This window comes from Lissotriton vulgaris, chromosome 3_1, assembly GCF_964263255.1.
Source record: "Lissotriton vulgaris chromosome 3_1, aLisVul1.2, whole genome shotgun sequence".
NCBI lineage: Eukaryota > Metazoa > Chordata > Amphibia > Caudata > Salamandridae > Lissotriton > Lissotriton vulgaris.
Window position 1 is genome coordinate 41,001,630 of NC_141689.1, and position 23,312 is coordinate 41,024,941.

Sequence of the window (23,312 nt, forward strand, 5' to 3'; positions counted from 1 at the left end):
GTGAGGTTGTCGGCGGCCTGGCTGGGGTTCGCTGAGCTGGCAGGAGGGTGCTGGCTCAGGGAGGTGGCGAGCTGGTCGGTTGTGATCTTGTTCCAGCTTCTGCGGGCAGCCTGTTGTTGGTGGTGGTGGGTCGTCGTTCTTTTGAAGGTGAAGTGGACACAGCTGTGGTCCGTCCATTGAAGCTCTGTGGCGTGGCTGAAGGCGATGTCTGTGCTGGATGAGAAGACTGCGTCGAGTGTGTGTCCGGCGAGGTGGGTGGGGGTGGACACCAGTTGCTTGAGTCCAAGGTTGGCGAGGTTGTCGAGCAGGGTGCTGGTGTTGCGGTCGTTGTTGTTCTCCAGGTGGAAGTTGAGGTCCCCCAGGAGGATGTAGTCAGCGGAGGGGAGGGCATGCGGGCTGACGAAGTCGGCGATGTCCTCGCTGAATTGGGTGCGTGGTCCCGGAGGTCGGTAGATCAGGGTGCCTCTGAGGGTGGTCTTCGGGTCGGTGTGGATCTGGAAGTGCAGGTGTTCGGCGGTGGTCAGGGTGTTGTCGGTGCTGGTCGTGATACGGATGGTGTTCCTGTGGATGATGGCGATGCCTCCTCCCATCTGGTTGGCGGTGCGGTCCCTCCGGGTGATCTTGTAGCCTTCTGGGATGGCGATGTCGGGAGCTGAAGAGGCGTTCATCCAGGTCTCCGTGAGGAAGGCAACGTCAGGGGCTGTGGTGTCGAGGAGGTTCCAGAGTTCGATGGCGTGCCTGTGGACGGAGCGGGTGTTGAGCAGGATGCACTTGAGGTGGGTGTTGCTGATGTTCGACTTGGCGGGTGCTGGTGCGAGGCAGGTCCGGATGCAGGTGAACTTGCAGGCGGTACAGCAGAAGGGTCCGTGGGTGCGTCGTGGTGTGGCTTGGTAGCATCCTGGGTGTCGACCGGCGTTGAGTGCGTTGAGGTTGGCGGCGGTGTACGTCAGGCGGGTCGGCCGGGGTCTTCGTGGGGCAGGGGTTCTGGCACTGGGCGCGGTCCAGGCGCGGACGGGCGTAGACGGGCTTACCTTTGGCGCGCCTTCGGCGCACAAACGGCGCGCCCGCTGCGCGTGACCGCTGCGCGTTCGCACGGTCGCCATATATGGCCAAGTGCGCGGGGGGGGCGGAGCAGCTGGGAGGCGGGAGCGGGGAGGGTACAAAAGGCAAAAAGGGGCGGGGCTAGCGGCGGTGGCGGGAAGCGGGGAGGGATACCGAGGGACGAAAAAATACAATTTACAGCAATCTAAACAAAATGACAATGGTACAAAGCTAATACAGTAATACAAATCTAACTAAGGCTAACAACACTGACAGCAGGGCACAGGGGGAGAAGCGGCGCCCAGGAGCGTTCACGGACCACGCCGCTCGAAGGAGGGGGCGTGGTCACGCGGCGGCGGCCGGACAGCGAGGCAGTAGGGCGGAGGGGGCACACGCAGCAGCTGGTGGCCGTGCGGCGCGGGGGTGTCCTACAAGTAGACACCAGTTGAAATAACCATGTCTAGCTTCAAACTGTCATTAACAGAGGTATAGTCACATATGCCCATCATCGCCCGATAGGCGAGTTCAGCTGGGAATGTATATTGCAGCCTCGTAGATGTAGAGACAACTCAGATACTCACAACTGCCTTTTGCGTCCAGTACCTCCCCTACCTCCATTCCCTCTGGCTGTACTGCAGCATATCTAAGATATATCCAAAAACCTCCTGGGTAGACATACACAGTCAAAAACCGAACCACTGGGCTCATATCTGTACTAAAAACAACATACTTTTCCACATTCCCCTAAAGAGTTGGTATGGTTACCAATGAAGAGTGAGGTTAGGTCATGGCTGCAGTATTGAAAATGACCAGGGATCAGGTCTCTCCTGCTGAACATGATTGACACAATGTAGAGTTCCGGCCGGATATATCCATAGAAGGTGGCCTAAGCTGCCCATTCATGTCCTTTACATGACTGTTCTTCCTAAGAAACCAACAGTCTCCCTTTTTGTGCATACAGACAGCATCAGAAAAATGTGCTGTTTTATAGAAATCAATAGAATACTGCTTTCTAGTTTGGCCAATTGATGTGTAATAGTTCTTTGACACTCGTACTGGATTTTTTTGTCTTTTGATTTTTTAATATGTCAATTTTTTTATCAGTGTTTTCGGGTAGGTAATTTAGAATTAGTAATTTATTTTATATGTAGTTGGCGTGTTTATTTTACCTCATCCCCCAGTTGAATCTGTTGTAATGGCATTTTATACTTTACAAATAACATATAAACAAAAATGTGCAAAGCCTGTCAGTCACAGCATGAAAAACTAACAAGGCCTTAAGTATCAGTTTCACCATGAACAGGTGTACAAAAATGGTCCTGGAAATGGACACCAAGGCCTGTAAGAAGATTAAAATAAATCCTTCTGTGGGAGAGGCAGAGAGAAATCAATCTCTGTCAGGGGAAGCTTAAGCAGCCGGGACACTTACCATCGAGCGGCCATCTTGCTCCTTGGGCGCTCTCTTTCCCTGTGTGAATGAGCTGGTCCTTGGAAGGGTGAGTTTGGCTGAGAGAATGAGTCATGGAATGCAATGTTAGTGTCAGTCTCTGCTGGGGTGGACCTGTCAGTTACCTGCAGTAGAAAGGATAATTAATTTTTGATGAAAATGTGTCAAGGGCACAGTGTTATAAGCAGCATGGGCATCTGTTGGTCCATTTTAGTATCTTTCAACATGGACAAGTGAGTCCTCCAACCCGGATATCGCTACTGCCATCCCACCTGACTATATACTCTATAGACAGGATAGATCATTGGGCAGGGGTGGAGGGGTTGCACTTGTAGTCCAAAGATCTGTCACTTGCGTGGTCGTGCCATCTCTGTCCATCTCTGTCCATCTCTGTCCATCTCTGGCTGTGAATCCCTTGTCTTTTCCATCACTCTGTCCCCCCATCAATCGTTCTCTGGGCTCCTGATTTATAGACCTCCTGGCCTGCGGGGTCCCTCCTTTGATGAGTTACAATCAGCAATTACCACACTTTGCTTGAAGGTTGAACACTGCATAGTGCTAGGGGACTTTAATATTCACATGGACGCCGAGTTAGATGGTGATGCAATTAAAATCAATGACATCACCGCCCCTTTAGGCCTAACTCCCTATCTGTCGGGTGCGACTCATGATAAGGGCCACACTTTGGATCAAGTGTTTTCTACCGTCCCCCTTGTCATGACCTGTCCCATCCCAGTTCTCTGGTCTGACCATTTTTTGATCTGTTTTCTAATTCAGGGCAGAAGTAAACCATCCTGTACAAATTCTAACCATCTCAGGCACCCCAGTAGGCCATACCATAAGGTCACTCCTGAAAGTCTGGCCCAAGCCTATCAAGAACATCCCTGCATCTTATCAGGTAATCTGGAGCGTGACCTTGATACGTTACAGAGATGGCTGACCGAGCGGCTAGATGATCTTGCTCCACTCTCTACGCCCCATTCATCCATCAAACGCAGCTCGGTGCCATGGTTTTCCGAGTCTTTGGCTCTATCCCGGCATAACTGTAAGTTAGCCGAAAGACTATGGCGTAAGCAATATGATGCGGAAGCCAAGTCTGCTTACAAATCATCTATTACGTCCTATCACGCCGATATTCAGGAGGCAAAAAAGAATTATTTTTCCACCAGAATTGAGTCAGCATCCAACTCCTGTAAAGAAATCTTTACTATTGTCAAGGAGTTTGTCTCTCCCAAAGCCAGTGCAGTTCAGTATAAGTGCTCTGAATCATGGGTCACTGAGTTGGCTAACTTCTTTACCTTAAAAATCGAACAGATCCAAGACTCTTTTTCCCCCTCTGGCCTTAGCTCAGATTTCATTGATAGTAATCCTTCAACCTCATCCACTGAATCCAGTCCTGTCTTATCGGAGATTCCAGCTATGTCTGCTTCCACCTCTCTGGATCTCCTTCTCAGGATCAAGTCAGGCTCTCCATTGGACCCGTGTCCTGCGACCTTTCTAGCCAGTACTGCCAAGAATCTGAACCCTTTAATAAATCCTGTTCTCAATCTATCCCTGACAAGCGGCACTGTCCCCCCTGCCTGGAAAAGGGTAATGGTTGTTCCACTTCTGAAAAAGCCTGGCCTTGACCCTGAGAAGCATGTAAACTACAGGCCAATATCTCATTTACCCAGTTTAGCAAAGATTGTGGAATAGCACGTCCACTCTGTGCTCTCCACTTTCCTGGAAGATCATGGTCTACTCCACCCCACCCAGTCAGGCTCCCGCTCCAACCTGAGCACCGAGACCGCTCTCTTGGAAGTAAATGAAGCCATCAAGGAAGTTCTTGACTCAGGTGGAAGAGCTATGCTGGTGATGTTAGATCTGTTGGCGGCCTTCGACACCGTCCCCCACGAGGGTCTCTTGAGTAGACTCCATGAGATTGGCCTCAGAGGGACGGTGTTGAGCTGGCTTAGATCCTATTTAGCGGGTCGTCGACAGGTGGTCTGGGCCCCCCCGTACTCTGCCGAAGTGCCGCCGTTGGAGGTCGGAGTCCCTCAAGGGTCGGTGCTTAGCCCGACCCTTTTTAACATTTTTATGACTCCATTGGCGGTACTGGCGGAGTCTCTTGGTGCCCAGATCATATCATACGCTGACGACACCCAGCTTCTCTTCACCTGTAAAAAGGGTGCGGAGTTTGACGGAGAGAGCGTCCGTGGTTGCCTTGGGGCTGTCTTCGACTGGTTTCAGCGAAGCAGCCTCAAGTGCAACCCTGATAAATCGGAGGTGCTCTTCTTTGGTTGTCAGGTAGACCCACCTTGGCAGGACTGGTGGCCGGTGAGTATGTCTCCTCCGTCATCTTCCTCCTCGGTGGCCAAAAATCTTGGGGTTAAAATCGATAACAATCTTTCTTTGAAATCCCAGATGACAGGCCTCACCGGTACATGCTTCGGTCTCCTGAAAATGCTGCGCAAATTCCTCCCTCTGCTTCCTCTGGTCCATAGGAGGTTAACGGTTCAGGCCTTAATTTGTGCCAGGCTTGACTATTCTAATGTTCTTTACTTGGGTCTTCGGACTACCTTCTGCAAAAACTTCAAGTGGTCCAAAACTCAGCGGCGAGGGCCATTTTCGGCCTCCCCCGCCATGCTGGAGCATCGGAGCTGCTACTCTCCCTTCACTGGCTTCCTGTCAGGAAGCGGATTGTCTTCAAGGCACTTACATTGGCCCATAAGGCACTCCATTCGGTTGGGGCCAACTACATTCAGAAACGGCTTACTTTTTATCAGCCTACTAGATCCCTTAGATCTGAATCTCTCGCTCTGGATACTGTCCCAATCATTAGAAAAGCTAGGATAGGTGGCCGTTCTTTTAAACATCTCGCCCCCAAGTTGTGGAACTCCCTCCCCTTGGATCTCTGTTGCACTCCTGATTTGTTGTCCTTTAGAAAGGGCCTGAAAACCTGGCTTTATAGTCAATAACTGGTCTATTTTCCGTTTCTTTTACTCTCTTTTTCAGCTATGGGTCAGAAAGCGCCGGGACACTCCTTGGAGTAGCCGAGCGCTATATAAGACACCCATAACATGTAACATGTAACAAGTAGCTTCAGATGCAATCTTGAGTAGGCCGGTCAGATCTTTGATTTCTTTTGCTTGTGCTCCTGAGGGGAAACCCTCCCCATGCATGATACAAGATAGATGGACACGGGGAATGACTGCATCTTGGGCAGAAGCTTGTGAATCTTCAATTTTAGCAAACACAATAGGATGATGGACAAAGTGCTGAAACTTTTCAACCACTCACCCCAGTCAAGAGATCTGGGTTCGACCAGAAACAAGCATCCTGGGACCAGGTTTGGGGTTTCAACCCTCATCAGCCATGCCAGCTTGAATCCAGTGGCACAGCGAGCAAGGGACCCACACCTGGGCATGCCCATGGCCACTTAGGGCAAACATAGCAAACACAACAAAATGATAGACAGAGTGCCGAAACTTTTCAACCACCCACCACCAAGAGATGTGAGTTGAATCCATTGTTCTTTTGCTCAGTGTGCCACCCAGTTCAAACCCAGCCATATGCAAATCAGTCTTGACCCTGCTCCTCATGGGAACAGCCCAGCCCGAACTGCCAGGCCAGGTCCTTTCTGGATCAGAAACAAGCATCCAGAAAGCATTAAAAATGTATTAGACCTCACATGCAAGGTATTTTTAAACATCCATACATGTATTCACTTCTGACCCCACCGCTCACTTACCATCCAATACCTCCACACACCACACATAGTTTAAAAATCAGTGCTCCCACGTAATCGTTGGTCATCCGCACGTCGCGTTTCGTAGAGGGATGCGAAGATCCCAATGATGAAGCATTTATTTATTTATTTATTTGCGGGTTTATATCACGCTTGAATCAACTCCATCAACGCATGACACCAAGGGCTGTTTTGTGTGTATGGGGTATTTAAAGAACACTGTGTGCTCCCCACCATTGTAGGGACCACACTTTATCATACTTTTGTCGATTCGTTTTGATTAAAAACATCTGCAAGGCATTCTGTGGCTGACTCCAAAACAGATAATGGATATCTTACTATCCATGACCCTATTAAAGTTAGGAGATACTTGTAAATCCAAAAAAACATGGAAAGTGACTTACTTGGTATATAAAGTATAGAAATAATTTTAAAATGAGTAATAGACTTAACCCAATTTTATTTGGAGGCCAAGGTAACACTTTTGCAATAGATTTACAGGTCAATAGGTGGAATGAAGTGGTATTAATATGGGTGAAACATGGCTGAACAAGGTACACCATCACTATCAATAGTGCTTCAGCGTCGGCCAGCTCCATCCAATCAGACATAGTCTACACCTCCTACTGAAAGAAGGGTATGGGACAGTCGAGAGACAGAAATATTAAGCACAGGGGATCGACCGGTTACCAGGGATCAGACACAGCTGTTGCTGCAGTGGACACGACACATGGCATAGAGAAGGGTTTATCACGGGGCATCTTAGAGTTACCAGAAATCAGACACAGCTCTTGTTATTAAAGGCAGAATATAAGACATTTAAAAGAGTCACTGGGTGGCCATCAAGGGCCATCAGAGAGATAGCAGAAATCACACAGTTCTTGCTGAGGCAGGCAGGATACACAGCACATACATGACACACTGTCACTGTGAAGAAGGCCAAAGACATTAAAGAGTTTAGAAAACTCTTCTCCTTCAGCAGGGCAGTACATAGAAAGAGCTTGAAACTCTCCTTTGCACAAATTGTTTATACTGGTTGTCTTAACCCGGTGCCCATTAGTGTACCTGGACGGATTAAGAGTTTTATTTCTAAGAATTTGAATTTTAACAGATGAACATGCCTATTTTAAGTTAGTTTTAAAAAAAAATAAAGCTGAATTTTAAGGTTAATTAACGGTTGTGCAGTAGTGAATAAATTGTATTACAATGGTTTTAATTAACTAAGGAAAAAAAACGCAACTTGAAATGGTCACAAGGGTGATACATGGATGAACAATCATGAACCCACCACTCCACCAAGAAGCCAGTGATGGAGCAGAGGAAAGGCAAAAATATGTGTGTACCCCTTGTAAAGTCATTCTCTCATAACCGTAATAATTTTAATTGAATGAAGCATGTAAACTAATCAACCAAGTGCACCTGAATTTGACACAACACGCGGGAAAACTAAATGCTGTTTTGAAAAACACTAATTTTCTAATAAAAACAATGAGTCATACTAATATAGAGCTGTGATATTGTAGATATAACTGAATAAACAAATGTGTTTTGTGCTTATGTTAAAAGTTTTTGTGGCAAAAGAATGCAGACGTTAAGTAAATAATGTCTATATGTTCCCTTTGCTAGGTAACACTTAACATGGGAAAAATAGAATGGTGGGAGATAAACAGAAGGGTTACATTTCTATATCAAATGTCTGTTGTGTTTGTTTTCATATTAGTTCCCATTGTGGCCTACGCGGCCTAGTCTGAAAGTGGCTGTTTAAACACAATGGTGGAAATAGAATCCAAATATGACCCCCACGCTTTCGCGATTCAAATAACAAGTTACGAGTGCATGGCCCATGCCGGGAGCAAGAGATGACAAGGCCAGCCAGGCCTATGAACAGGAGTTGTGCCAAAGATGCCTACATTTAAAAGTCTGGGAAAGGAAGAAGTTAAAACTTGAATGTTTGGGATGGTTACAAGAAATGAACGACAAGCACACATGTGAACATAAAGTCATGAGAAAGTCTTGAAATGACTGTGCAAATTCACGAACTGGTTTAAACAAGGAAGACATGAGGTGATCATCATCACCCTTCTAACGGACCAATGAGAAATGAGTGTGGACCCTAAAAGTGTCAATTTGGGTTTAGACAGTTAGGATAAACGGTATAAAAGAGCCTCTACAAATGAGGTGTTAAGGATTGGTTCACTGGGCTTTATTTTCCCACCACGACATGCTATCTGTGAGAAGTTAGCCTGGCATATGATGTCCACTAGTTCTAGTGGGCACCTTGCACCAGTCTAATTGACCCTTATTGATGATGGATGTAAAGTCAACCTTACAGAAAGCTTTCCTAGTGGTAGCATGAACCAGCAGTCTTCATGCTAAGACTTCAGTCGGCGAGTTAAGCAAGTTGTTTTACCATAAATAATCCCTTGAATACAAAATGAAAGGACAACACACAAGGTATATATCAAATATATATGTATTTAATCTAAACACAACCCCTCTGCACTCTTTATGAGGTCAGAGGTAAAAATACAATACAAGTCACACAGTTAATATACGATAAGTTGCACAGTATACGTTATGCCCTAGAGGCCTCACAAACCATATACTAAGAAAGTGGTATAAGTACCATGTAAGAGTTAGAAAGAAGGCCTAGGGCCTGTAGAATCGCTGGGGCTACACTAAACAACCAAAGGTTAGGAAGTAGGAGACCCACGGGAGCCGCATGCAGTGTCTAAACACAGACACGGGTTCCCATTGACTTTCTATGGAGATCGTAAAAGATACAAAGTTACAATTTAAGGACACTTCCGGATGGACTAGGATGGAACCCTTTTAAACTAGGACACTTTGAGAGTCAAGACCCACGGGAGAACCGGAGTACTCGTGTTACCTCACCCAGGGAATCCGGGTGCATATGTGTCTTTTCGTGTCGGGTTTCGTCGTCGTTTTCTATGGAGAGCTGCAAAGAAGCGCTGTAGGCGACCAGAGGAAAAGTGTTCGGGTGGATCCAAGGGTGGATCGGAGATGTGAAGAACCTGAAAGCAGAGGGGACAGAGTCTGGGTCACCAGTGACCAGGAAGGAATTAGGCGATGTCTGGTGCTTTAAGGGGAAGAAGGTGAGTTTGTTTTTTCAGCCACGAGGTCCAGGAGGCATCGACGATGAACAGGAGCTGGATTCGAGCTATCTCACGATGGATCTAGATGACTGTGGCATCTGTATGCGGATTGGACCCAACAAGCCTTGGTAATCGCAATCCACGCAGGATGTCAAGATTGGCTCTGCTGCAGACCAGCAAGGTCTGTGGCGCTTCGCCTTTTCAGGAAAGCTGAATCAAGCCTGGAGCAACCAGGAAAGCAAGTAAAATTCAAAAGAAGGTCTTCAGGGGGCTCACAAGCCAACGGGCAAGGAACCGGCAAGACTCGTCGAGCTCAAATGCAAAGGCGGGGCCCACGGGACACTCGCGGAATGTTGGGGCCTGAGCTTCCGTGCAAAATGTGCTCGGGCTGGAGCTTCTCGTGCACAACTTACTGAGTCTTCAGGAAAGGAGTGCAGGTAGCAAAATGCAGGATGTCCAAGATGTCCGGTCCCACGTTTCTCATGTCCGCCACATGTCTCAGCTTTGCTGTGGATGTGGGTCGGGGTCAGAGAAGTCTGGAAGTCTAGTTCCTGTGTCGCAAAGTCTTCAGGATCTGGCAGGAGCCTTGACGATGGAGACCGGCAAAGATGCTGTTGGTGCCTGTTTGCACAGGGTGGTCACTCCTTGACCACAAGGGAGATGTCTTCCGTCTTCCAGTCAGAATGGAATGTCGAAGGTCCTAGATATGTCTTTCAAAGATTTGTCCAGGATAATCTAAAATCCCAGAGACACAGCTCCTATACTTACACTAAGGATGGAGGCTGGATTAACTGGCTAGGTCCCTCCTATGGGAGGACCTGAGAAGGGGGTGATTACACCCCTTTCCCTTTGTCCAGTTTCGCATCAGAGCTGGGGCTGGAGTGCCCCAGCAACTGGTTTGAACCTGGTTATGCATGGAGCACCTTGTGTGCCCCAAGCAGTGCCTAGATGCATTCACTGAATGCAGCCCTCCCTGCCCCAATACACTAAACCCCTGTCTGGGGAGTTGCTGGCACCTCCCTGGACAGGAAACCTATTGTCCAGGCCTCCCCTGCTGGAGTTTCCCCCAGCAACAGGAGGTCAGACTCGTGTCTGTGGCAGCAGCATCCATTTTGTGATGCTGAGGCTCTGTTTAACTTTAACCGGGTAAAGCAGGAGCATACATGTCTCTCCCTCTAGAAGGGTGGAATGCTACCCCCACCGCCAGAATTGGCGGGGCGTAGTATTCCAAAGTGTTTGACACCTTACACGACATGTTTTGATAAAGCCAAACCAAAGTTAGCATTTTCGCGAGGATTATAATGCACTTAAGAGTATATGGTATGGCAATATCATCGAACAGCTATAAGGATATGGTTCCGAAAGCTGCAGACAGGCTCAGCTCATGCCAGAGCACCCTCTCACATAAAACCAAGCACTCTGCCTCCAGGATTGTCGAGGCCTACCATAGGAGTGGCTTATAGGTGTGTATGTGTCTATATGTAAAGGTAGATATAGGTATACTATAAGTAAGGGGTGATTACACCACCTTACCCAGGCTGTGTGAACAGACCTGTGGTGTCAGTTGGGAAAGCAAACCAGGGGTGGCACAATACATGCTGCAGCCCCTGGTAGGCCTAGGGTGCACTTATGCCCTGGAAACCTATGGTACACTATACAGGGGCTCACAAGGGTGACCCAGTAACCAATCTGGTATGTACCTAAAGTACATGGAGTCCATTTTATAGAGAAATCAGATAGTCTGGGGCCCTGATTGGCAGGGTCCCAGGCCAACTAAGTCGAAAACCAGCAAAACACCAGGAAAAAAAAGTCGGGGTAACCATATAGTCAGATTTCACCTTCCTACACTATCGGTTTGAACAATTTTATGGGGCAAGAGACTTTGAAAATGTTTGGACTTTAAACTTTTGATGGGGAAAAGAAACGGGATCTGTCGCGGAGATTCTTTGTCGGGAGGGAGTCATCGAGGAGGTTAGAAAGACAGTCCGCGTGGGAATCTGTTGTATGCAGTTCTGTCATGGCAGATTGGTAATGAGTTTTTCTAAAATGTCATTTCTTAAATGTATTCAATAATGTTTAATAAGATTTTACAACATAAAAATGTCTTTCCTAATGAACCTAGATAAAATTCTGTAAAATATAAACTCGAGTCTGTTTTTATTAGAAAAAAAAAAGTCATGACAATCAAATGTTAAGAAGTTATGGGAATATTGTGATTGAGCTGGACTTAATCGCCATCAACTGATTCCTACTAGTTGGTCCATCGACCGAGTGGCGGAGAACCTTGATGTTTTATTCCTTATGACTATTGAGTATTTGAAATGGATATAATGTATAGAAATAGAGTACAGGTTAATGAGGTACCCCGCTTATCCAGCAGCCTGCCTTCCTTTCACTGACTCAGGGGCAGTGTGTTCTTGTGTGTGAATGTGTGACTCATGGTGCTATGGGCCCCACAGTCGAGAAAATTAAGTGCTCCTGGGTTAGTGACATGAGTTTGGGGGCTGTTTGAAAGCTGCGCTAAGTCAGATTTCTTGGTAGCAAGAGTCTGGTTACTATAGGTCAGTTTGGAGATTAATGATTATTGATGTTTTATGTTTAACACTATTTGTTGAGTCTATATCATGTTATATGGAGTCGGAAATTTTGAAGCTTCCGGGAAATAAGGAGTGGAAGATGTAACAAGGTAGTTATATGGAATTGTGCATTGTCTAGTTTCAATATTGATAACACAGGAAGGTGTTATGTTAGGGAATTCTTGTGCGAGTCACGTTGAGTGAATAGCATTAGGTATCCTTGTAAAATTCTGGCCTCATTTCTCAGGAGCAGTATAGTCTCTACATGTGTTTTATCCCCAGAGAAAATGATTTTGCCTTCCGCTCGAAAAGAAGGGTAAGGTAGAGAGAAGTGCTACTTTTTTGGCAAAACAAAATTCTGTGGTAGGGTAGAGGTAAGCGCTGCCTACTGGAAATACAGAATTCTTGTATGCTCGTACAAACTATCTCTTTGTTTTAGTGAAATAGACAATGGAAATGTGGTTTGTGTTGTAAATAACTGATTTTAGGAGTATAACATATATAAATACTGTGCGTTAGTGTGATTTGTGCAGGAATAGGTCAGAATATCAGAACAGATTGAAAGGGAGCGTACGATTTTGTTTTGAGTAAAAGAAAATAAAGAATCTTTTTAAAAAAAGACAAAGAAATGGTCACTAGAGAGGGAAAATCCTTCCACCCCCAAAAACGCCTGCATCATATATGATGACGAAATATGGCTATCATACTTGTATATGGCGAATTGGGTGAAATATACTAAAAATGATGGAGTATTGGAATTTCCAGAAATAGGTTTGTTCAACACAGCGATGTTACAAAATCTAAGAGAGAAAATTATTAAACTTGAGCGGGATGAGAAAAGTGACTATTGAAAGAATCAGGATTATAAAAGGAATGAGCCCCCAAAGACACAGAAACAGGTGCGAATGTTTCTTGGAATGGTTGGTTACTGCGACAGTGGATACATGGATTTTCATTAATTGCAAAGCCTCTACAGCGATTAACTAAAGGGGATGTGAAAGACCCTATAGTGCTGAATGAAAACAAAATGGAAGCTTTTGAACAATTTAAAAACAGTTTGCGTGATGCACCAGCGTTAGGCATGCCTGATTATGAAAAGGAATTTGAACTGTATTGCAGTGAACGAGATGGATGTGCATTATCAGTTCTGATTCAAACCATGGAAGAATGAGACGACCAATTGCATACTTTTCAGCTGTTTTGGATCCAGTAGACAGATAATTGCCTGGATGTTTGAAAGCTGTAACTGCTACAAGTGTGAGTTTGTAACAAAGTGAAGGCATTGTGATGGGATATTCCGGTAAAGGTTTATGTGCCACATTCAGTTGAAATACTTCTGAAATGTACGAGAACGCAGTTCATGACTAATAGTCATTTGACCAGATATGAGTAAGTGATTCTGGGTGCAGACAATGTGACGGTTGCAAGATGTGTAAATGTGAATGCTTCCACTTTATTGCCTGATGCATTGGATGCTGAAGTCAAAAATTACATTGATCATAAATGTTTGAATGTGCTTGAGTTTTGTACAAAACCAAGAACTGACATCAAGGATGAACCTTTGGAAGAATCAGATTATGTGGTTTTGCGGATGGTTCATGTTTGAGAACAGATGAAGGAGTTTTGAGTGCTGCTTATGATGTCCGAATCACTGTAGTGACTGATATTCAGTACGAATTCGGAGTTGTCCACGATTATGGACAAATATGTTCCCAAAGAGGATATATGACGTCTGCGGGATCTCCAATAAGTAATGGAGAATTTGTGGAAAAGTTGCTTGAGGCGATACAGCTGCCTAAAATGATTGCGGTTGTAAAGTGTGCTGCTCACAGAAATGGAAATGATTACATCACTGAAGGAAACAAGTTTGCAGATGCTATAGCCCAATATTGTTCTAGGCACATGACATCTATGAATACGGAAAGAGAAAAAGAACATGTTTCAAGTCCGTTAATGCTGACTAACATAGTTGAAACTTGGCAGGAAGTGAGACAATTTCAGGAAGAAGCGAGTGATGAGGAAAAAGATAAATGGATAAAAGCAGGTTGTAGACAAAGAGAAGATGAAATCTGGGTTTACAGGGATGAGAGACCAGTTATGACCGATAGCATGATCTATAACATGGCCCGGATGTACCATGGACAGACACACATTGGCAGGGATGCAATGATTAGACTTTTCAAACAGACTTGGTATAATCCAAAGTTTTGCATAGTTGCGGAAAGCTTGTGTCAAAGATGTCTGATATGTCAACAATTGAATCCAGGAAGGAAAACAATTATAAATCTGGGAACTATAGGACAGGAGGGAGGTCATTTTACCAGAATGCAATTAGATTTCATTGAGATGCCACCATGCAATCGATTACGTTATGTCCTAGTGGTTGTCTGTTTGTTTTCTCGTTGGGTGGAGGCCACCAAACCAGGAGAAATGATGGAGTCACAGTAGCAAAACTTTTATTGAGAGAATTATCCCAAGATTTGGATTTCCAGTACCAATTGAAACAGACAGAGGAAGTCACTTTCAAAATGAAATCATACAATTGATATGTGAAGCATTGGACATTCGACAGACATTCCATTGTGCTTACAGACCAGAGGCTTCTGTGGTAGTCGAACAAGTAAATGGAACAATCAAAAACAGACTGGGAAAAATGTGTTTGGCCACAGGACTCAAATGGCCTGATGCTTTGCCACTTGTACTAAGGACCTTAAGAAGCATACCAGACAGAAAACAGGTTTGAGACCTCATGAAATACTGATGGGATGAGTAATGAGACAAGCATTTGTACCTGTCAACAAATTGCGGACTATAAATGATGATCTTATACTGGCCACCTTCAAGAACGCCACCCGCAAACACCACCAACTGATCCGATCCACCAAGAAATCAGCATTCAAGGATCGACTTGACAACAACGCCCACAACAGCAAGGAACTATTCAACATCGTCAAAGAATTCACCAACCCCACCGCCGGCACCAACGACATCACTCCCTCCCAAGACCTCTGCGACTCCCTAGCCTCATTCTTCCACAACAAAATCACCGGCATACATAACAGCTTTGAAAACCAGTCCGGAGACCAGTCCTCTCCAACCACCTCCGAACCAAAACCCCCCTCTAACAACGTTTGCGCCTGGAACCCAATCACCACTGAAGACACCATCCGCCTGATGAACTCCATCCACTCAGGATCGCCAACCGACCCATGTCCCCACCACATTTTCAACAAAGCAGACTCCATTATCGCACCCCATCTCCGAGGCGTCATCAACTGCTCCCTCAACTCCGCTACCTTCCCGGAAAGCTGGAAACATGCCGAACTCAGCGCCCTTCTGAAGAAACCCACAGCAGATCCCACTGAACTTAAGAACTACCGCCCCATCTCGCTCCTCCCATTCCCTGCCAAAGTCATTGAGAAAGCCGTCAACAGTCAGCTCGCCGCCTTCCTCGAATCCAACAAATCCCTCGACCCCTCACAGTCCGGCTTCCGAGCCAAACAAAGCACCGAAACCGCCCTCATCGCAGCAACAGACGACATTCAAACACTACTGGACAACGGAGAAACAGTTGCCCTAATCCTACTTGACCTCTCCGCAGCCTTCGACACAGTTTGTCATAGCACCCTCATACAACGCCTCAGCAACGTCGGAATTCAAGGAAAAGCATTGGACTGGATCATCTCGTTCCTCGCCGGAAGAACCCAGAGAGTCCGCCTCCCCCCTTTTAGATCAGAGGCCACCGAAGTCATCTGTGGCGTACCACAAGGATCATCACTCAGTCCCACCCTTTTCAACGTATACATGAGTCCCCTCGCATCCATCGCGCGCCAACACAACCTCAACATCATCTTCTACGCAGACGACACCCAGCTGATCCTCTCCCTCACCAAAGACCCAAACTCCGCCAAAACCAACTTACACGAAGGAATGAAAGAAGTAGCTGAGTGGATGAAGAACAGCCGTTTAAAACTGAACTCGAACAAAACGGAAGTCCTCATCTTAGGTTCATCCCCCTCTGCCTGGGACGACTGATGGTGGCCACCGGCCCTGGGTACCGCACCCATACTTACGGACCACGCACGTAACCTGGGCTTCATCCTGGACTCCTCCCTCTCGATGACCAGACAAGTCAACGCAGTCTCATCATCATGCTTCAACATCCTACGCATGCTCAAAAAAATCTTCCGTTAGATCCCCACCGAAACAAGAAAGACGGTCACCCACGCACTGGTCACAAGCCGACTGGATTATGGAAACACCCTCTACGCTGGAACCACAGCCAAACTACAGAAAAAACTCCAACGCATCCAAAACGCCTCAGCCAGACTCATACTAGACATCCCCCGCCAAGCTCACATTTCCGGTCACCTGAAAGACCTCCACTGGCTCCCCGTCAACAAGAGAATAACGTTCCGTCTCCTCACCCACGCACACAAAGCCCTCTACGACCTAGGACCCGAATGCCTCAACACGCACCTGTCCTTTTACACCCCCACCCGCCAACTACGATCGTCCAACCAAGCCCTCGCCGCAATTCCGCGCATCCATAGATCCACCATGGGGGGAAGATCCTTCTCCTACTTAGCGGCCAAAACCTGGAATTCTCTCCCCACCCACCTCCGCCTTACACAGAACCACCTCTCCTTCAAAAAGCAACTAAAAACTTGGATATTCGATAAGTAAAGTACCACCCTCCCTCAAGCGCCTTGAGACCCTCTGGGTGAGTAGTGCGCTATACAAATTTTGGAACTTGAACTTGAACTTGATTATTGTGAGGGACTGGCTGATGTAGTGAGTTCTGTGTTTCACCAGGTTGGAAATGATGCGAGTACTCAGGAAAAACATTCAGCTCATGACCTGAGCCCTGGAGACTGGGTTCGAATAAAGGTGCACAGAAGAAGAAACTGGCTGGTTCCGAGTTGGGACAAACCACGCCAAGTGAACTTGGTCAGCACCATCGCAGTGAAGTACGCAGGTGTGAAAAGGTGGGCTAATGCCAGCCACACAATCAAAGTTTCAGAACCTGAAGATCGACATGTGATTTGACATCTGGAAGAAGCAAATACTAGTTCAGGCTCTGACACAGAAAAAGAAACAGACAGAACTCCAGATCCGGAAGCTCAACCTGTGAGACGACATCTGGAGATATCAGATACAAGTTCAGCATCGGAAGCAGAGACTGAGATAGTTGAGATTCCAGATCTTGAAGATCGACCTGTAAGTCGACATCTGGAGGAATTAAAAGCCAGTTTGGACACTGAGAAAGAAAAAAGTAAAACTGGTGACAATAAGAACTGTAAAACTGAAAAGGAACTAACTCACGATGAGGATGAGAATCCAAGCACCAGTTATGAAAAAATTCCTTGTGAAAGAACTGAATTAATAAAAGAAACCTGGAATCATAAGGTTCAAGATAAGAGGAAAGTGAGATAAGATCGGGAACAGAGTCCGATGAAACTGAAGGAGAAATAGGTCCGAAAAAAAAGTCCCAGGAAAAGAGCTTGGAAAGTTGAACGTGGGATAATAGAGACTGAAAATAAAAAGCAAAGGGAAGGAGATAATTGGCCTAAAGAAATCAAAGGGCTGAAGTTCAAATTGATAAATGTGAATAGAAATCAAGAGGAACAAGTGAATGAAATAACCAGTCAAGAGGATCAAATAAAAAGAGATAAAGACATTTTGCAAAGGCCACAAAGAGTGAGGAGACCAAACCTGAAATATAAATTACCTGAATGAACTTATGTTGCACTCCCTGATATAGAGGAAGTGGAAAGCAGTCAAGAGCACCAAGGTGAATTTGGTGAGTTAAAAAGGTGACTAGAAATAAAATGTGATCGTACTGGAAACTAAAGGATGGCAAATTAAACAAAAGGTTGATAAAATAGAAAGAAAAGAGACATAGCAAAAGAAAAGAATTCAAAGACATACTTCCACAGAGTAAAAGAGACAGTACAAAAGAAGTGGATTTATAAGGACACATATTTTAAGTGTGAAAAAGACTTTGTTAATATTTTTTTTTAAACGTGCTAAATGTCTGAAAATAGTAAGAGAAGATCTAAATGTGGCATTTTTCGTAAACGGTTTAAATATGTTTTTATTATACAGGTTTATTAATGCTTATAAGGTTCATTTTTAGCAATAATTTTTCCATTTAGACCGAGTTCTGAACATTTACATGGAGAACATAATAAAACCAAGAGTGATAAGATACATGATTTAAAGAGTGATATAAAGATGGTGGATAATACCGAGCATCATAGAGATAGATCAATTAATGATTTTTCATAAAATGTTTTTACTAGATTATATGAATATGTGGAAACCATGGACATTCGACTCTGCTATGTTTGTATGCAGTTACCTGGGTCTGTATCAGAAGGTGTAACGTATCATTAACCTTCCTTTGACTTATGGAATACCTTGCAGTGTATTAGCTAATTATTTTATAAAACAGGCAAATTAAAATATTTTATTCAGATGTAGATGATGTTTTTGCTAAGCTTTCTATAACACATGGATTGAACAAAGTGAAATCTGGTAAAGTTTTTGGTGAACATTTTCTTGAAACAAATGAAATTACTTTAGAATATGCTTTTAGATATAATTAAACATGCAAAATGCACAAGGAGGAAAAGGCATTTTTTAGATATGGTTAAGGACAGAAGAATAAAATATCAAAGAAAAGCAACTGAAAGTAAATTGAAAACACCAATGTGGAATTTTGAAGATGAAAATCATGAGAAAGTAATACTAATGTAACAATAGGTTTAGATTTGCCTCAACAAGGACAATTGTGTATTCATAGAGATAACACCATGTATGACAATTATTTTGTCGGTGAAAGTGAATGTAAAGACAAGTACATATTCATGGGGTTATGGGGATTTAAAGGTGTAAATGATCCTGTATTTCCAGGGATTTATTTTATGTGTAATAACAAAGCTTATTATAGGTTTCCTAATCATTGTTATGGGACTTGGTATGTGGGTCTGGTCTTTCCAAAAATATTTCATTTAGCTAGAGGAGCTGAAGGAATTCATGAGATAGGTAAATCATTAACACGTAGAAGAAGGGAAGGTTTTGCAGAGATAATAGGTGATATTTTTGGAGCATTGATACCAGTAGTGGGTATATCATTTAATGCAAATACATTTCAAACATTATCAACAATAGTGAATCGTTTATCAACAAATACTGCCAGAGGATTTTTAATGGTAACTACTGAAATGGTTGCCATGAGAGCTATGGTGATGCAAAATCGACTTCCGCTTGATATTCTGTTAGCAAAAGAAGGAGGAGCTTGCGGAGTACTGAAAGTGCAACACTGTTCTACCTACATACCTGACAAAAGTCAGAATACTCAAAGATACATTAAGAATGTTACTGAATTACATAAAAAAATTACTCCACTGGAGGTTGATGGTGTTTTAGAGAAACTTGGTAAGAGTTTTTCTGCTGTAAAGAAGGGGTTAGCAGAAAAAGGTAGTTAATTAGTAGGAAAAATATTAGTCCCAGTAACAATAGTAATATTAATAGCATTAATACTAAGATTAGTGTGCATATGTTTAGGAAAAAAACAACTGAAAAACAGATAAAAGATAACATTGAAAAAATATGCAGAGAGATCGTGAAATGGGAGAAATAGCGTTAGAAGAGTATAAAGAGAAATGACAAAGTATGAAAGATACTAATGTTTAAGCAATAGCAAAAGAGAAAAAAACCTGAAACATGTTTTTAGAAATTTAGTTGGGATGATTTTGTGGTGATAAAATCACCAAAGGGGGAGTTGGTGAAGCAGGGGAAAGACAAAACTTTTTATGTACCCCTTGTGAAGTAATTCTCATAACCGTAATAATGTAAATTGTGGGAAGCATGTAAACTAATCAACCAAGTACACCTGAATTTGACACAACACACGGGAAAACTAAATGCTGTTTTGCAAAAGAACAATTTGCTAATAAAAACAATGAGTCATACTAATATAGATGTGATATTGTAGATATAATTAAATAAACAAATGTGTTTTGTGCTTATGTTAGAAGTTTTTGTGGCAAAAGAATGCAGATGGTAAGTAAATAATGTCTAGATGTTCACTTTGCTAGGTAACACTTAACATGGGAAAAATTGAATGGTGGGAGGTAAACAGAAGGATTACATTTCTATTTCTAATTTCTGTTGTGTTTGTTTTCATATTAGTTCCCATTGTGGCCTGCGCAGCCTAGTCTGAGAGTGGCTGTTTAAATGCGGTGGTGGAAATAGAATCCAAATGTGGCCCCCACGAATGAGCGATTCAAATAACAAGTTACGAGTGCATGGCCTATGCCCGGAGCAAGAGATGTCAAGGCCAGCCAGGCCTATGAATGGGAGTTGTGCCGAAGTTGCCTGCATTTAAAAGTCTGGGTAAACAAGAAGTTGAAACTTGAATGTTTGGAATGGATACAAGGAACGTACAATGGTGCATCAAGCACTTTGTAGTCTTCTTACCGTGTACAGGTTGGGTCTCTCCTCTTCCAGCTCACCGCTGTACTGCACAATAGCCTTGAGATGGGGCAGCTGGTGTTGGACCTGAAATATACCAACGGGAAACGTCAACATCCCAGAAACACCACAACTGAAGATACCGCACAAGTGTCCTACTCCAACTGTTAATAAGAGGGACATGTAGGGTGGAGACGCTGTGCATGGTATCCTGTGTGCACGCACCCGCGGCTTCAAGTCATCTATACACAGACTCTGGGTGAGGAGATGGTCAGTAATTGGTCAGTGAGTGAGGGCAGGGTGAATGTTCATCCTGAGCAGGTGTTTGTGTGACCAGCTGCAAGAGAGTGAGTTCCAGGGTATTGAATGTCCCTTTCATCACATTCCTGAAGAGATCAAGACTTGGTTCTGGAGTGTATCAGGACTGATGCTACTTTCTCCTCCACCCACAACATCCAGGTGGTGGATCTTTATACCCAAGACTTTTGGACCTCTCTTCACCTCTTTACTTTCAGGACTATGGGCAGCTGAGGTTTGCAAGCCAGGAAGAGGCCTGGGGTCAACACACGTTATGGGGGGCTGTGGTCATACACGTCCATCTTGCCCCAGCCCCAGGACAGCCAGAGCACTCAGGATTACAACCTAAACGTACAGGTTGGATTACAAAACATTTCTTGGGTTGTCGCTATTAGATGTCCTTAGTGTTAAACCCCTTCCCCAACAGTGTCATGAAAGTTGGTTTGTGGAGGTGGAATTGTGTCAGATGTTTAGCAGAACAACTTCAGTTGAGGTACAACAACAAAACACTAGTACAACACAGTTTAACAATAACAGAACACAACAAAATAGAACAACAACACATCAGAACAACACACCAATACACCAACAACATTTAGCGCACCACAACAGTAAACACAAATAAAAAGCAAAACAACAAAAATACAGCTCAGCCGCAATTGAACATTAATAAAACAACATCAAACGGCAGCACAACACTACCAAAATACAATTGTGGTGTGTTTTGTGCTGTGTTTTATGCTACACTGCAATGTGTTTTATATTTTCTTATTGTTTTGATGCACTGTTTACATTGATTTTGTGCTGTATTTGGATAGTTGTTGTACGTTCATAGATTGGGTTGTGTTGTTGAGTTTATCTGTGGTTTTGTGTTGTTGTGGTGGTACTTTATTGTGTTCTAATTGTGTTCTCTTGCGTCCATATTGTGATGGTGTGTTCACATTGTCTAATTAACTGACCAGCCTGCTTCATTCACTGATCAACCTACCTTTTCACTGAGCGGTCTCTCTCATTCGTCAAGCGGCTTGCCTCATTCACTGAGAAGCAGATATAATTGAGTGGTCAATTTGTTTGACGTACTTACTTGCCAGTTGAACCCTCATTTTGAAGTTTACGGATGAAAAATGAGGAGTTTGACAGGAAAAGGGGTTGTTTACGTTTTTCTTTCCATGCATAGGGGTGTGAGTTTGTATGGTGGGGGGTTTGTCCATCTCTTTCACCGCACATTGGACTTAGTCTGTTATACTCTTTGTAGAACCGGTGACCTGATATTTTGTACTGATGTTTGTCTTCCACAAGCTGAATGAATATGGTGCAGATTTTAACACCATAGTGATTGCTAGGGTCAGCAGGGTCAGCAGAGGGAGATCTATCCAGTGAGAGAGTGTGCACAAATAGTGTCAGAGACCGGAAAGGGCATTGGTCATTTCAACTCAGACTGTTCTTAGTGCAATCTGATGCTTAGCTGGCAGGGCTCACTTTACTGCTCTACGCAGCTTCTCGTATTCTCAGGTACTGATGCCTAGCTGGCAGGGCTCACTTTACTGCTCGACGCAGCTCCTCGTATTCTCAGGTACTGATGCCTAGCTGGCAGGGCTCACTTTACTGCTCTACGCAGCTCCTCATAATGCAAGGTACTGATGCTTAGCTGGCAGGGCACACTAAACAGCTCCTCGTATTGTCAGGTACTGATGCTTAGCAGGCAGACCTCACTTTACTGCTCTCCGCAGCTCTTCATACTGCCATGTACAGATGCTTAGCTAGTAGGGCTCACGTTACTGCTCTGCACAGCTTCTCGTACTGTCAGGCACTGATGCTTAGCTGGTAGGGCTCACTTTACTGCTCTACACAGCTTCTCGTATTGTCAGGCTCTGATGCTTAGCTGGCAGGGCTCACTTTGCTGCTCTACACAGCTTCTTGTATTCTCAGGTACTGATGCTTAGCTGGCAGGGCTCACTTTACTGCCCTCCACGGCTCCTCATAGTGACAGGTACTGATGCTTAGCTGGAAGGGCTCACTTTACTGCCCTCCACGGCTCCTCGTAGTGTCAGGTACTGACTCTTTGCTGGCAGGGCTCACTTTACTGCTCTAAGCAGCTCCTCTTATTGCCAGGTACTGATGCTTAGCTGGTAGGGCTCACTAAACAGCTCCTCGTATTGTCAGGTACTGATGCTTAGCAGGCAGAACTCACTTTACTGCTCTCCGCAGCTCCTCATACTGTCAGGTACAGCTGCTTAGCTAGAAGGGCTCACTTTACTGCTCTACACAGCTTCTCATATTGTCAGGCACTGATGCCTAGCTGGCAGGGCTCACTTTACTGCTCTACACAGCTCCCTGTATTGTCAAGTACTGACGTTTAGCTGGCAGGGCTAACTTTACTGCTCTACACAGCTTTCCGTATTGTCAGGTGCTGATGTCTCACTGGCAGGGCTTACTTTACCGCTCTCTACAGCTCCTCGTATTGTCAGTCATGTACTGATGCTTAGCTGGCAGGGCTAACCAAACAGCTCCTCGTTTTGTCAGGTACTGCTGCTTAGCAGGCACACCTCACTTTACTGCTCTCCGCAGCTCCTCATACAGTCAGGTACAGATGCTTAGCTAGTAGGGCTCACGTTACTGCTCTACAC

The 23,312-nt window shown here is 44.7% G+C and overlaps 1 protein-coding gene across 4 annotated transcripts in view; it reads right to left on the bottom strand.

The window, feature by feature from the left end:
* Positions 1 to 23,312, bottom strand: part of LOC147725893 (long-chain-fatty-acid--CoA ligase ACSBG2-like) — a 680,835-nt gene that overhangs the window by 192,362 nt on the left and 465,161 nt on the right. For all 4 annotated transcript variants that reach the window (XM_086960036.1, XM_086960035.1, XM_086960038.1 and 1 more), the window contains one exon: positions 20,395 to 20,475. In XM_086960036.1, the coding sequence (XP_086816162.1) occupies positions 20,395 to 20,475 (81 nt within the window). The remainder of the gene's footprint in view (positions 1 to 20,394; positions 20,476 to 23,312) is intronic.